This window comes from Heterodontus francisci, chromosome 6 (genome assembly GCF_036365525.1).
Source record: "Heterodontus francisci isolate sHetFra1 chromosome 6, sHetFra1.hap1, whole genome shotgun sequence".
Lineage (NCBI taxonomy): Eukaryota > Metazoa > Chordata > Chondrichthyes > Heterodontiformes > Heterodontidae > Heterodontus > Heterodontus francisci.
The window spans coordinates 24,827,142-24,843,190 of record NC_090376.1 but is presented as its reverse complement, the minus strand read 5'-3'; the positions used below and the strand labels follow the sequence as shown (position 1 = coordinate 24,843,190).

General features: G+C 42.3%; 1 protein-coding gene across 4 annotated transcripts in view; it reads right to left on the bottom strand.

Annotated features, from left to right (window-relative positions):
- tmem131 (transmembrane protein 131) overlaps nucleotides 1–16,049 on the bottom strand; it is a 217,679-nt gene that overhangs the window by 12,455 nt on the left and 189,175 nt on the right. For 3 of the 4 annotated variants that reach the window (XM_068033293.1, XM_068033291.1, XM_068033294.1), the window contains 5 exons: nucleotides 10,224–10,393; nucleotides 5,721–5,866; nucleotides 5,521–5,639; nucleotides 5,244–5,399; nucleotides 1,517–1,676 (listed from right to left, as the gene is read on the bottom strand). In XM_068033293.1, coding sequence (XP_067889394.1) covers nucleotides 1,517–1,676; nucleotides 5,244–5,399; nucleotides 5,521–5,639; nucleotides 5,721–5,866; nucleotides 10,224–10,393 — 751 coding nt within the window. The remainder of the gene's footprint in view (nucleotides 1–1,516; nucleotides 1,677–5,243; nucleotides 5,400–5,520; nucleotides 5,640–5,720; nucleotides 5,867–10,223; nucleotides 10,394–16,049) is intronic. The other variant, XM_068033292.1, reaches the window with a different exon arrangement.

Below are 16,049 nucleotides of genomic sequence, written 5' to 3'. Positions count from 1 at the left end.
AAGACATTTTAGAGTCAGAGATACAGCACTGAAACAGGCCCTTCGGCCCACCGAGTCTGTGCCGACCAACAACCACCCATTTATACTAATCCTACATTAATCCCATATCCCACATACCACATCCCCACCATTTTCCTACCACCTACCTACACTAGGGGCAATTTACAATGGCCAATTTACCTATCAACCTGCAAGTCTTTGGCTGAGGGGGGAAACTGGAGCACCCGGCAGAAACCCACGCAGTCACAGGGAGAACTTGCAAACGCCGCACAGTCAGTACCCAGAACTGAACCCGGGTCACTGGAGCTGTGAGGCTGCAGTGCTAACCACTGCGCCACCCTAAATTTTAAAATTAATCAGTGCATGTGGATAAAAGTGTGTTTTCATGGCTACACTTGTGGCTAGTCAGCAGTGGACAACACGGCTTTATAATTACTAGTATGCCCATCATCTACAAATTTGAAACACTGTATCCAAATTAAACAATGTTAAATGCTACAGCTAAGTCAAACCAGCAGTTAGAAATGAAAAAAAAAGTTAGCAAAACCCAACACATTTATAAACAACTTGGATGCTACCAACTAAAATGGTACAGATCAGCACAGGATACTGGCAATATTCCTATGTTATTCCAACTAAGACCACCTACCAGTTAGATATTGGCTTGGAGGTTACCTGGGGCAGAATCAGAGGAATTACAGTTGAGTGGCAAGATTACCCTTCTAGATTAGATCAAATAGCCGCACTGGGTGGTTATTTAGCCAGTATATAATACTTTACAACTGGGTGACTTATCACCTGGAAAGTGCCCATCTGAGGTATTGCATTACCAAGTCTGTCATGAAGGATTAACTTAGTTCCAATCACTAGGAACATCTTAGAACTAACAATCACAAAAGAGTTCCTCCTAGAGGAATTTTATTGTGTAATAGATGAGCTTCACTCGACCAAGTGGCTTTATTTCATGGCTGATTTTCGGTATATTCTTAAGCCTCATGGGCTCAATGGTTTTCAGTCAAATCTAATTTCTTATGTTCTGACATGTTACTAAGGCACATTCACACTGTTGCTTTTGAAAATGAGCACCCGGTTTTTGATGAGAAATATTGTTTTTAAAACCTAATGAAGTATTAAGTGATTGGACATAGGATGTGTTGTATGGATAGGCTGCCAGAGAACACAGAAAAACCTGCCTACGATAGCAATGCAAAGGAAATAACTGTCTTAAGACATCTATGCTACATCAAATGTCTTGCTGACTACAGGCCAATCACAACTATAGAGAAATGGAGCAAACAAACTACAAAAACCTCAATCACATATGAAACATCAGCCTATATCAAATGCATTGGTTATGCTTACGATGAGGTTTTTAAAAAAAAAAACATTTATGATCAGAATCCTAAGCTGTTAATTCTTTAAGACATGAACTCATCTTTCATCACAAATAAGTTCTGGGCATAGAGACTCAAAAGGTGCTAAAAGATAGGTTACTTTTGAGTGCAACAGACTGTACCTATTGTTGACAATGCTACTGTAACTAGGAGCACGGAAAATTAAGCTGTGAGATGATCCAGGTGGAGGAGATGGAGGTCCAGGCATAGGTGAGTTCTGTCTCTTCAAGAAGACATCAGCATGAAGGGTCTGGATGGAGAGTTGCTGAAGACTGTCTGAACCTGAAAAATGGCAATACGGGCTCAGTAATTAAAATAATTTAAAAGCTTACTAGATTAGATAGAAAATGTTAATACTGCCTCAGATAAAAAAAAAATGCGTAAACATCATTGAAATAAGTTATGGCGATAACGGAGACCTGTTTCATAAGAGGGCAATACTGGTACTAAACATAAAAGCAAAATACTGCAGATGCTGGAAATCTGAAATAAAAACAAGAAACGCTGGAAATACTCAGCAGATCTGGCAGCATCTGTGGAGAGAGAAGCAGGGTTAACCTTTCAGGTCAGTACTGATTAAGGAGAATGCTGGAGATAGGCGATGACCTAGAGAGACCAAGGATAGAATCTATTTGGTTAGAGCTAAGGAACAGTATAGAGGTATCATTATATTGCTAGGGTATTCTACAGGCCACCTACTAGTGGGAAAGGTATAGAGGAACAAATTTGCAAGGAAATTACAGAGAGGTGCAAGAATGAGAGAGCGGTTATAAAGAGGGACTTTAATTATCCTAACAGACTGGGATAGTAATAGCGAAAAGGCAGAAGGGCAAGAGTTTCTACAGTGCATTCAGGAGAATTTTCTAGATCAGTATGTTTCTGCCCCAATGAGGAAGGAGGCATTGCTGAATCTGGTTCTGGGAAATGAGGTAGGTCAAGTAGATCAAGTGTCAGTAGGGAAACATTTAGGCAGTGATCGCAGTATCATAAGGTTTAGGTTGGCTATGGAAAAGGACAAGGAGTAATCCAGAGTAAGGATAATTAATTGGGGGAGACCCATATTTCAATGAACAACAGATTTGGCAATGGTAAACTGGAATCAAAGACTAGTAGGCAAAACTATAATGCAACAATGAGCCGCCTCTAAAGGGGAGATATTTCGGGTACGCAGTCAAGGTACACTCCGAGGGGGAAAAGGTAGGGCAAACAAATCCAGAGCTCCCTGCATGGCGCAAGATATAGGGTGAAGCAGGGTGCATATGACAGATATCAGATGGATATTACAATTGAGAACCAGGCTGAATATAGGTGAGAAGTGAAAAAACAAATGAGAAGCAAAGAGTGCATGAGAAAAAACTGGCAGCTAATATAAAAGGGAATTGAAACGTCTTTGATTAGCATATAAACATAAAAGGGTGGTAAAGGGAGGAGTGGGGCTGATTAGGGAACTAAAAGGGGATTTATGCATGGAGGCAGGGGGATGGCTGAATGAGCACTTGCATCTGTCTTTACCAAAGAAGATGCTGCCCAAGTTGGAGGGAAAGAGATAGTTGAAACACTGGATAGGCTAAAAATTGATAGAGGAATTAGATAGGCTGACTGTACTTAAATTTAAGTCACCAGGACCAGATGCAATGCATCCAAGGATACTGAGAGAATTAATGGTGGAAATTGTAAAGACACTGGCCATAAACTTCCAATCCTCCTTAGATACAAGGTGGTGCCAGAGGATTGGAGAATTGCAAATTTGACACCCTTGTTCAAAAAAAGGGTATAAGGATAAGCCCAACAACTATAGACCTGTTGGTTTAACCTCAGTGGTGGAAAGCTTTTAGAAATGATAATTCTGTCCAGGATTAAGAGTCACTGGGACAAATGTGGATTAACAAATCCGTGCTGGCTTTCCATAAGGGAAAATCATGTTTAACTAACTTGCTTGATTTTTTTGATGAAGTAACAGAGGGTTGATATGCTGTACACGTATTTTCAAAAAGCTTTTGAAGTGCCACATGACAGACTTGTCAGCAAAGTTAGAGCCCATGGAATAGAAAGGAAAGTAGCAGCATGGATACACAATTGGCTAAGTTACAGGAAACAGTAGTGGTGAACAGTTGTTTCTCAGGCTGGAGGAAGATATATGGTGGGGTTCCCCAGGTGTCGGCGTTAGGACCCTCGTTTTTGTTGATATACATTAATGATGTAGACTTGTGTGCACATGGCACAATTCCCAAATTTGTGGATGACACAAAACATGAAGTATTGCGAACTGTGAGGAGGATAGTGATAGACTTCGAGGAGGACACAGGCAGGCTGGTGGAATAGGTGAACCACATACAAGATGCACTGCAGCCATTCACCACACTTCCTTCGACAACCCTCCCTGTGTCTGCGTGGGTTTCCTCCGGGTGCTCCGGTTTCCTCCCACAGCCAAAAGACTTGCAGGTTGATAGGTAAATTGGCCATTATAAATTGCCCCTAGTATAGGTAGGTGGTAGGGGAATATAGGGACAGGTGAGGATGTGGTAGGAATATGGGATTAGTGTAGGATTAGTATAAATGGGTGTTTAATGGTCGTCACAGACTTGGTGGGCCGAAGGGCCTGTTTCAGTGCTGTATCTCTAAATCAAATCTAAATCAAACCCCTTCCAAACCCACGACCTCTACCACCTAGAAAGATAAAAGACGGCAGATGTGTGGGACCACCATCTGCAAGTTCCCATCCAAGCCATACACATTCCTGACTTGGAAATATATTGCCATTCCTTCACTGTTGCTGGATCAAAATCCTGGAACTCCCTCCCTAACAGCACTGTGGGTGCACCCATACCAGATGGACTGCAGTGGTTCAAGGCAGCAGCTCACCACCACCTTCTCTCAGGGAATTAGGGATGGACAACAAATGCTGGCCTTACCAGAAATGCCCACATTCCATGAAACAAACAAAAATGATGAAATTCAATGCAGAGAAAAGTGAAGTGGTGCATTTTGGTAGGAAGAACGAGGAGGGGCAATATAAAACAAAAGGAGACAATTCTAATGGGGGAGCAGGAGCAGAGGGACCGGGAGGTATATGTGCACAAATCACTGAAGGTGGCAGGGCAGGTTGGGAAAGCAGTTAATAAAGAATATGGGATCCTGGGCCTTATAAATAGGGCCAGAGGGTACAAAAGTGAGCAAGTTAAACCTGTATAGGAGCTGGAGCTTTCATGGAAAAGAGAAGATTAAAAAAGGTGACTTGATAGAGGTGTTCAAAATCATGAGTGTCGGGACAAAGTAGATAGGGAGAAACTGTTCCCGTTGGTGGAAGGACCGAGAACCAGAGGACATCAATTTAAGTTGACTGGCAAAAGAAGCAATGGTGACATGAGAAAAACTTTTTAAAAAAAAATATATCTACACAGCGAGTGGTTAGGAACTGGAACGCACTGCCCGAGTGTGTGATGGAGGCAGATTTAAATCGTAGCTTTCCTAAATAAATTGGATAATTACCTGAAGGAAAAAAAAACACGCAGGGCTATGGGGAAAAGGCAGGGGAGTGGGATTAGCAGAGTTGCTCTTGCGCAGAGCCAGCACAGACACGACGGGCTGAATGGCCTCCTTCTGTGCTCTAATCATTCTACGAACTGCAAAACTACAGGTCGGGCCACTTGCACACAACCTGTACTATTGTACAATCATTTTTTCCCAGGAAGATGATTGTGAAACCACTACTCAAGAACTGGTTGAATGTAGAGGCGTCAAACACCATTTGGACAAACAAAATTGAATACAAAAGAAAACTGATCTAGCCTTTTATTCCTATATTTTTATTTTTAAAAAATCATCACAGGAGAGCAAGAAGTCACTTACTGCTACCTGACTTGGGAATGGGTACAATATCCCATTCAGGCGGTGGAGAGTCTTTCTCACCCTCTGAACTGCTGCTATTTCCCATTTCCTGACCAGAACCACTTGAAAGGAACTTCACCAGTGGTGATGGCCTCCCATCTACTAATTTACCAGGCACTAATGAAAGAAAAATTACAAATCATTAGTAAAAAAACTTCCCACATCAAGAGGAAATTGTGCACATTGTGGAAATGTATCAAATTCCAAATACACTAAAGATGTACGTGAAACCCCCTACCTCTTTTTGGTAGGTTCCTCAGTTTTGGGCAATTTGTCAAGGTTGATGATACTATTTTGGCTGGAAAGGTTTTGCGTTGTTTGTTCTCTAATGGAGTAGTATATGGCAACTCCAGTGAACTTAAAAGAAAAAAAGAGCCAATTAATACTTGGAGAAAACTGCTCATTTACATTAGTTATAAATTTGATGATATGCCTTACCTTGACTTAATGTCATTCTGGGTTTCCTTTTTGACATTTCCTAGGGGTTTCTTTCCTTTAGATTTTAACATGTGAAACATATCTGCATCATCTTTTTCTTTGATAGACAACACTGTTTTCCCTTTTTTCTTATCTGAATCTGGAGACTAAAGACAAAAAAAAACTACCGTCAATTTTGGTTTGCAATCTTTGAAGTCAGAGGTTTAGCACAATTATCCCACTGCTACACACACCCAAGTAATTCACCAGCAGTTCCATATATGAGGTTTTCCCATCATCCATTGTCCCGTCTGTTCTAGACTCCAACATCATGTCTTTCTCAATTTCTGTTGCTACATTAGCCAGCTCAAAAAAGCCTAATTGATTATTCAGGTGATGTGAGGAGCATCTTATACCTGTGTGTCAGAGCCCCCGCTATCTCCTCCCTTGTTTGAGCATGTGCTTTTTAAATCCCTTTTCCCTTACTCTTTCTTATAAACTGTTCCAGTTACGACTGAAAATGAAGCCTGAAACATTAACCTATTTATTCATCCTCACAGCTGTTGTGCTTGACTGTTTTTTGTGCATTTTCTGTTTTTGTTTCAGATTTGTAATTTTTTTTTTTTTAAAAACTTGATGACAAACGGGCTGGTTTAGTCTGACAGTGCATCTTGCGAGCAGGGTTGGTGACAGGGCCAGGATCTGAAGACGTTGACCACAGTCTTCCCAGGAAACCGTGAGGTCCAAGATTTGGGGTTGGAATTTACCTTAGCTGGTCGGGAATTCTCCACCGATGTAAAAGTCGGTGGCGAACCTGCTTGGGGATCTGCCCTGCATTTTACGGGCCCCCAGGCTTTAACTGTCCCGAGGTGGGACTTCCACTTGCTTGAGGGAGGAGGTCCCGCCTCAGTGAGCTGCTGGCCAATCAGCGGACTAGCAGTTCTTAGTCCCAGCATTGCCACTGGGAGCGGTGGCCACTGCTGGGACTGCAGCCCAACTGACACCATGGAGCCAGGAGTGAAGGTAAGTTGGGCATGCCTCACTGGGGGGGAAAATTGGTCGCTCCCTGGTGAGGCTGGAGTGGTCGTTTGGGGGAAGGGGGGGCATCTTGGGTCCCGGGGGTGGGTTGGCAGGCAGGAGCGGCCCTCAATCGGGCACCCTGCCATGGCTGCCCACCCCCACACCCCTGGCGTGCTGAACGGCTGGCAGCTATCACTGGGTGGCCTTTCATGTCTCCAGCTTGCCCACTTGCCATGGGTAAAATACCCGTGGAGGAGGGCGGGGGCCGTTAAGTGGCCACTTAAGGGCCTTGATTGGCCTCAGGCAGGCAGGCCATTTCCCCCCACCGCCTGACTGCTGTAAAGTTGACCAGAGGTGGGAGCGGGGTGGGTAGGCCTCCTGCTCAATTTTACACCGCTCCATGCCACCATCTGACCCGCTGGGGCAGCGTAAAATTCAGCCCATGATGTCAAACAAGCAAATTAATGGTTTGGAGGTAGTCTGGGAGTTAAGGTTGCTCCAGTACAGCTACAACACTGGAAACTACTGACAATGTGGAAAACTGTCCAGGCATGTCCTGCCCACAAAAAGCAGGACAAATCCAATCTGGGCAATTATAGCTTTGTCGGTCTACTTGCAATATTCAGCCAAGTGATGGAAGGTGTCATTGACAGCACTAACAAGCGGCACTTACACAGCAATAACCTTCTCACCGATGCTCTGTTTGGGTTCTGCCAGCGTTACTCAGCTCCAGACTTCATTACAGCTTTGGCTTAAATGTGGACAAAAGAACTGAATTCAAGAGGTGAGGTGAGAATGACTGTCCTTGACATCAAAGCCACATTTGGCTGAATATGGCACCAAGGAGTAAAATTGAAGTCAATGGGAATCAGGGGGAAAACTTCATTCGTTGGAGTCATACCTAGCACAAAGGAAGATGGCTGTAGTTGTTGGAGGCCAATCATCTAAGCCCCAGCTCATTGCTTCAGGAGTTCCTCAAGGTAGTAGCCCAAGCTCAACCATTTTCAGCAGCTTCAATGACTTTCCCTCCATCATGTTCAAGTGCAGGGATGTTCACTGATGACTGCAGTGTTCAGTACCGTTTGCAACTCCCCAGATACTGAAGCAGTCTGTATCCACATGCATCAAGACCTGGACAGCAACTAGGCTTGGGCTGATAAGTGGTAAGTAACATTCGTGGTGGGCAATGACCATCTCCAACAGGAGAGAATCCAACCATCTTCCCAGGACATTCAACAGCATTAGCATCACTGAATCGGTCACCAACATCCTGGGGGTTACCACTGACCAGAAACTTAACTGGACCAGCCACATAAATACTATGACAACAACAGGTCAGAGTCTGGGAATTTTGCAGTGAGTGACTCGCCTCCTGACTCCCAAAGCCTGTCCACCATCTACAAGGCAGGAGTTGGGAGTGTGATGGAATACTCTCCACTTGCCTGGATGAGTGCAGCTCCAACGACACTGAAGAAGCTAGACACCATCCAGGACAAAGCCTGCAACTTCACCAGCACCCCAACCAACACCTTAAACATTCACTCCCTCCACCACCAGGGCACAGTGGCAGCAGTGTGTACCAACGACAAGATTCATTGCAGCAACTCGCTGATAGGATCTAGCACCTAGAAGAACAAGGGTAGAAGACACATGGGAACACCACCACCTGCAAGTTCCTCTCCAAACCACAAACCATCCTGACTTGGAACTATAATCGCTGTTCCTTCACTGTCACAGTCAAAATCTAGAACTCCCTTAATAGCTCTGTGGGAGAACCTACACCACAGACTACAGCAGTTCAAGGCAGTTCAACACCACCTTCTCAAGTACGATTAGGGATGGGCAACAAATGCTGGCCTTGCCAGCAACGCTTGCATCTCATGAAATTAAAAAAAACAATGGAGAGGTAGACTGTGTATCATGTTATGATCCTGCGGTCTTTTTTTCCCGGGAAGAATGTGGTGTACTTTTAAGGCTGGAAAAAGGGCCGTACTGCTTTAAGGCAGCAAGCTATAAAGAACGAGTCAAAGAATGCATTCTCATTGCCTTGAATACAGCCACTCAGACTGAGCATCAAGAGATACATTTGTTATTTAATTTTGAACTGGCTTATGTGCAAACAGACTGCTGAGAGAGGACACTGACAGACAAGGTGTGTTAGCACCTGAAAGAGCTCTCAGTCCATTTAAACTGAAGGAAGAGAATTTTATATTTATTACTCTCAAAATTCTAAAAAGTCAAGCCAAAACAGAGATCTCTGATAATTTAAATTGGAGGAAGGGAACTTAGACTGACAAACTTCTTTCCCTCAAAAATTCTAAAGCTAGATTAATTCTATTGAAAGTGGCTGCGAGTTGTTGATCTACTGTGGTCATCGCTGAAGAAAGAAGAGTTTGAAACTTCGGTGTTGGACTGTTTTTCTTTCCTCATCAAACACTGGAAGACTGTGCTTGGACTTTAATCAGAAGATTGTTCACTGGGAAGTGTAAATTTGCAAGGACTCTCATTTTTTCTATTTTAAATGTTGTTTACATCTTCGTAGTGTTTAAGAATTTAGTTTTTCTCATTAAAGAGTTAATTTGTTTATTTAAAGTTACCTGGTATGGCTAGCCTCATTCGGGGGTTAATAGATGGTACAATTTGGCTGGGTCTCTCTTTAATTTGAAACGTTTAAGATGATATGTTAGGTGATCTGTGGAGGGACAGGATTGAATTAACAGTGTGTGTCTCCCACCATAATCAGACCCGTATGTTTTGATCGGGGCTTTGACTGAAGCAATCGATTGTAACAATCAGCATACATGGGGAAGTTGATCATTTAGGTGCCTGTTGTCACCAAGGAGGAGAACAGAGATGATGCTCAGCAGCTCAAGGATAAATGCCTGGGCGATACCTGGAGGTGTCTTTATGGAGGAGAACAGAAGAGAACACCGATTTACTGGGTGCATTTGTATTATGAATGAAGCCAAATAAGGGAAGCCCCACAGAGCTGGATAAGGCATTGTATTGAGTACTGTCATTGTATCGAGTACTACAGAAAGGTCAAGGATTGGGGTGTGGGTTATAGTTAACCATGGCCATAGTCAAGGAGGATCTTAATCGTGACTTTGGCAAGGGTTGTTTTGGTGCTATGAGGAGGGTGGAAAATCGATTGGAGATTCTAACAAGTTATGGGGGAAGATGGTCACTGACTTGGGATGCGATGTATTGAAGGATCTTAAAGAGGTAAGGAGGATTTGGACACAGGGCAATAGCTGGAGAGGACAATGGATCAATGGTGGAAGTTTTATGGGAGAGCACAGACTATAACTTACATACGGACAAGAAAGATCAAGCTTTAGGGGATATTAGTTAGTTATTCTCAATTTGAAAGAGCTAGAATGAATTATGCCTGGAGCAGCTCATATGAAATAAAACTTCAATAAAGACCAGGGAAAAGTTAGGCTTTTAACACTTTGCCATGTCAAGGTACAATTGTTTGCATTTTGAAAAAAAATAACTAACCTCCTTAAGAGGCGATTCAACATCTGGATTAGACGTTTCAGTGGTGGTGGAAGAGCTGTCATCATTATCTGCATCTTTTAATTCATCCTCCTGTGGCTTTCCTTTTACCCGTCTGTCTTTTTCTTCACGTTTTTTCTGTGCTTTAGTTTTGCGCTGTAATTTTACTCTCCCTGTGATAGAAGATAAGAAAGTGTTCACATTGTCAGAGGAAAATTGAAACAAGATTCAAGCCATTATGGGTTGGCTTCGATTAATGACTGGATCATGCACACTTCATTATGCAGACTTGAGTTGGCATAATGTACTCTGACACTAAAATGGGATTCAATTCCTCATAAGCAAACTAACCTCAGGTGAAGAGGGAAAGCACTGAGCAAAGACAAAGTACTCCCCTAAAAAGAGTGGCTGAAAAAAAAAAAATCAGAGAGCAAGACAAAGTATAAGAAATAGGAGCAGGAATAAGCTGCTTTCCTATATTTGAAGTCTGCTCTACAGCAGCCTTCACAGATGTTGGAGAATAGATTGACCCTCTTAACACTGGCAAGTGGCAGTAGAAGCAGCAAATGTGTTTTAATTTTGCTTTAAATAAATGGATGCAAGAATTTGTCCAAATCAAAAGTAAACAGTTAACATAAGGATAACAGATTTACAAAAAATAGTTAACACTTTTGTTGGTGTGTTAGGAATTATCAACTTGCATTTAAAATTTATAAAAAGAGGAACTGTACTCAAAATATAAATGTGGAGAAACTCATATCTCTACTAGCAGCTACAAATAAATTGAACGTTGAGAAAAGACCAGCTAGCTCAATGAAGTTATTTTTCAATAATCAAGAATGGTTTAAGAAGCTAAATCATTAGGAGCAAATAGCTGTCTCACTAGTTTTTCAGTTAGCAATCTGTCAGCAACTCTTCATTGATTTTGACAGATCAATTTTCTCCAATTGAGATAGGCCAGAAAAATAATGCAGTTGGATCCCAGTGATTCCCCATCTACGTTATCCAGTGAGATACAAGATTTCTCAAAAGTGAAGAGCAACATCATATTCTACTAATTGCAGTTTTTAAATAAAGGAATTCAGTCTTGCCTACAAAATAACAGACAGCTGTAAGTGCGTTGCATAGCCATAATCAAAAAGAAAACTTGGGCTCTTTGTTTAGGTCACCTCATAGCAGAAACTGAATTCAGTTTGTGTCAATATCAACTGCCATGTCCTGTAGTCTCAGTGCACTTCAGCAACTACAGTCAACCTAGAACATTGCATTACTTGAAAAACTCTTCTTTTTGCTCCAAGTACACATGATGACTGGTTCTTACAGCTGTTGAAATTTAGCTAGACATCCTGCAAAGATCAATAGTGCAAACATCAGGGTGCTGAATGAAACAAGTGCATTGTCCCATTACCCATTTAATTCCGATTGCATCTAGTCTGCAAATAACCAACTTGTCTATGTAGCTCTATCTAAGCTGTTCTTGGCTTTATCAGTAGCTATTCCTGCCAAAGTAAAAGGTACTGGTGCCAAAATGCAAACTCACTGGTTAATTTTAAAACTGAAGTTGCAGCTGAAGTTCACTGCACACAAGAGTACAAAAAGAGGGAGAAGGTTGCATTTATGCAGATGATTACACACACTAATTTTAACTGCACAGACATTTAAAAGTAGGCAACCTGGAAAATAGATCCAGGTGCAGAACTATTCATAGGTTAATTCCAGGAAGAGAGAGCGATTGGAGAGGTCCTCAAACTTTTCTTTCAGAACCCAGGCTGCCAATTTTGACCCAAGAAAATGTTTAAGGAAAGCTATCATAAAAGATCAAAGCAATTGCTAATGAACTTAACCCTCCCCTATCAAGTGCCAGGATTCATGCTGGCCTTTGAGCTTCCACTGAGCTTTGATATACTACAAGACAATGTGACTCAGTTATATAGAGTGGACTGTGCTGTCAACATTATTTCCATATGTATTGGAAATCAGCCCAGAGTAGATTATGCACTACAGTTAAATCAGACTAAATTTCTTCTGGTCTGGAGAATCTCCCAGTCTACAATGATTAGCAGAAACCCCATTCCTGTCCCTCAGAGAACTACTGTTGTATTCTGATTATTGTTGACATTTGATGAGACTATCTACTCACAATTACTCTAGAGGTTAGAGTGGCTCCTTGAATCTCCTTTCTCTTCAACTATTCCCTCTCAATTACATGTTGAGTTGGTTTCTTCTTTCTGCTTTTTGTTTTTAATTCCCCATCAATAGCTGTCTGCTTTACAGTGACTCATTTTGGGCAGCTACCCAATTAAAAATATTGAACATTTTTCCTATTATCTGCCTGCTATACTTAGTGCAATGTTTCCCCATATTGGTTAGCTGTCTCGCACATAGTGCATGTATTCTTCAACCTTATTTCTTCCCTGTGTACAACAGTTTATAATTCTGGCATTTCTATATTTTCTTTATAAACTCGAATATCAGAAATAATTTTAAAACACTATTATGGCTAAATCTGGCATTATGTTATGATTTTTTGGGGGGGGGGGGGGGGGGGGTGGTGGGGGTCGTCAGTAAGGAAAAACTGGGTTTAAAAGATGCAGATACCAGACCAGGATTTTTTTTAAACTGGAAAAATAAAACATGGTTTTCCATTTTCCAAGAAGATGTGTTAGTGTAAAATACACTATTGTTCTTCTTTGGGCCTCCTTATCTCGAGAGACAATGGATACGCGCCTGGAGGTGGTCAGTGGTTTGTGAAGCAGCGCCTGGAGTGGCTATTGTATACAAGATAAAACTCCTGCATTTATAGCACCATGCTCTATATATCAGTTCACACCAAGAAATCACAACCAAACAATCCTTGAGAAAGCCTGATCATTCCCTGCTATTTTCATGACTTCGAGACAACCTAGTTTTCAAGTTAACTAGAATCCGATAGCTGGCAAACGTAGAGCAATTAACCTTTAATTAACCCGAGAATCTACTGGATAACTTCACACTCCTATAGGAAGTGCAGTCCCCACTTTTCCTGGAAAGCTGCCGATATCAGGCAAATAGCACTATTTGCCATTACTGTAGGTGTTAATTACTGTAGTGCCTGCAAAACTAGAGTAAGCACACCAACTATTTTGGGCAGTTCAATCAACTATTCACACCTTGTTAAAGTGCAATTATCTTATCAATCCCTTTCAGTCACCCACCTTCCCCCCCACCCACCCCAAGCACTGCTCGAGAACTCTTGTAATAGCTGTTTACAAGTGACAAAAGCTAAAATACCTTCTGTCACAGCAAGTCTCAATCAACATAGTATTAAAGAAAAAGCATATAATTGTGCAAAGATGGGTGGCAGGTCAGAAGATTAGACACAATATAAAAAGAAAAGAGCAACTAAAAGGAGGGAAAAATTAGAGTACGAGAGAAAGCTGGTGGCAAAACAACAGATAGTAAAAGTTTCTATAGATATTTGAAAAGTGTGAGTGAGCATTGGTCCTATAGAAAGTGAGTGAAAAGTGTGGGAAAATGTGAAATTACCATTTTGCTAGGAAGAATAAAAAAGCATATAATCTAAATGGTGAGAGATTGCTGAGCTCAGAGATGCAGAGGCATCTGCGTGTCCTAGTGCATGAATCGCAAAAGGTTAGTATGCAGGTACAGCAAATAATTAGGAAAGCTAATAGAACTTTTATTGCACGGGGAATTGAAGACAAAAGTAGTAGTTCTGATGAACGGTCACTGGCCTGAAATGTTAACACTGCTTTTCTCTCCACAGATGCTGCCAGACCTGCTGAGTATTTCCAGCACTTTGTTTTTATTACAAAAGTAGGGAGATTATGCTTCAGCTATACAGGGCATTGGTGAGACCACATCTGGAGTACTGTGTACAGTATTGGTCTCCTTATTTAAGAAAAGATGTAAATGCTTCGGAAGCAGTTCAGAGGAGGTTTACTAGACTAATACCTGGAATGGGTGGGTTGTCTTATGAGAAGGTTGGGCAGATGGGCAGACTAGGCTTGTATCTGCTGGAATTTACAAGAGTAAGAGGTGATTTGATTGAAACATAAGATTCTGAGGGGTCTTGACAGGCTGGATGTGGAAAGAATGTTTCCCCTTGTGGGAGATTCTAGAACTAGGGGTCACTGTTTAAAAATAAGGGGTCGCCCATTTAAGACAGACGAGGAGCATTTTTTTCTGAGGGTTGAGTGCCTTTGGAACACTCTTCCGCAAAAGGCAGCGGAGGCAGAGTCTTTGAATATTTTTAAGGCAGAGGTAAATAGATTCTTGATGAGCAAGGTTGAAAAGTTATTGGGGGTAGGCAGGAATGTGGTGTGAGCTTACAATCAGATCAGCCATGATCTTATTGAATGGCAGAGCAGGCTAGGAGGCATAAAGTGGCCTACTCCTGCTCCTAATTCATATGTCCGTATGTACATTTGTCAGGTAGTGTTGGTGCAGACCATCAGGTACAACCCAAGTGAACAGTTGGGGAGTTGGATGAAGTCAGGGCTAAGAGCAGGGTGTTTGCAAAATCTAAGAAAACTAGCATCAATCTTGCTAATGCTAAATTGGAGTAATATCTTGTTTCATTTTAGAATTAGAATTAGACCATTACAGCGCAGTACAGGCCCTTCGGCCCTCGATGTTGCGCCGACCTGTGAAACCATCTGACCTACACTATTCCATTTTCATCCATATGTCCATCCAATGACCACTTAAATGCCCTTAAAGTTGGCAAGTCTACTACTGTTGCAGGCAGGGCGTTCCACGCCCCTACTACTCTAAGTAAAGAAACTACCTCTAACATCTGTCCTATATCTATCACCCCTCAACTTAAAGCTATGTCCCCTCGTGTTTGCCATCAACATCCTAGGAAAAAGACTCTCACTATCCACCCTATCTAACCCTCTGATTATTTTATATGTCTCTATTAAGTCACCTCTCCTCCTCCTTCTCTCCAACGAAAACAACCTCAAGTCCCTCAGCCTTTCCCCGTAAGACCTTCCCTCCATACCAGGCAACATCCTAGTAAATCTCCTCTGCACCCTTTCCAAAGCTTCCACATCCTTCCTATAATGCGGTGACCAGAACTGCACGCAATACTCCAGGTGCGGTCTCACCAGAGTTTTGTACAGCTGCAGCATGACCTCGTGGCTCCGAAACTCGATCCCCCTACTAATAAAAGCTAACCCACCATATGCCTTAACAGCCCTTTTAACCTGGGTAGCAACCTTCAGGGATTTATGTACCTGGACACCAAGATCTCTCTGTTCATCTACACAACCAAGAATCATCCCATTCGCCCAGTACTCTGCATTCCTGTTACTCCTTCCAAAGTGAATCACCTCGCACTTTTCCGCATTAAACTCCATTTGCCATCTCTCAGCCCAGCTCTGCAGCCTATCTATGTCCCTCTGTAACCTACAACATCCTTCGGCACTATCCACAACTCCACCAACCTTAGTGTCATCCGCAAATTTACTAACCCACCCTTCTACACCCTCTTCCAGGTCATTTATAAAAATGACAAACAGCAGTGGCCCCAAAACAGATCCTTGCGGTACACCACTAGTAACTAAACTCCAGGATGAACATTTGCCATCAACCACCACCCTCTGTCTTCTTTCAGCTAGCCAATTTCTGATCCAAAGCTCTAAATCACCTTCAACCCCATACTTCCGTATTTTCTGCAATAGCCTACCATGGGGAACCTTATCAAACGCCTTACTGAAATCCATATACACCACATCCACGGCTTTACCCTCATCCACCTGTTTGGTCACCTTCTCGAAAAACTCAATAAGGTTTGTGAGGCACGACCTACCCTTCACAAAACCGTGC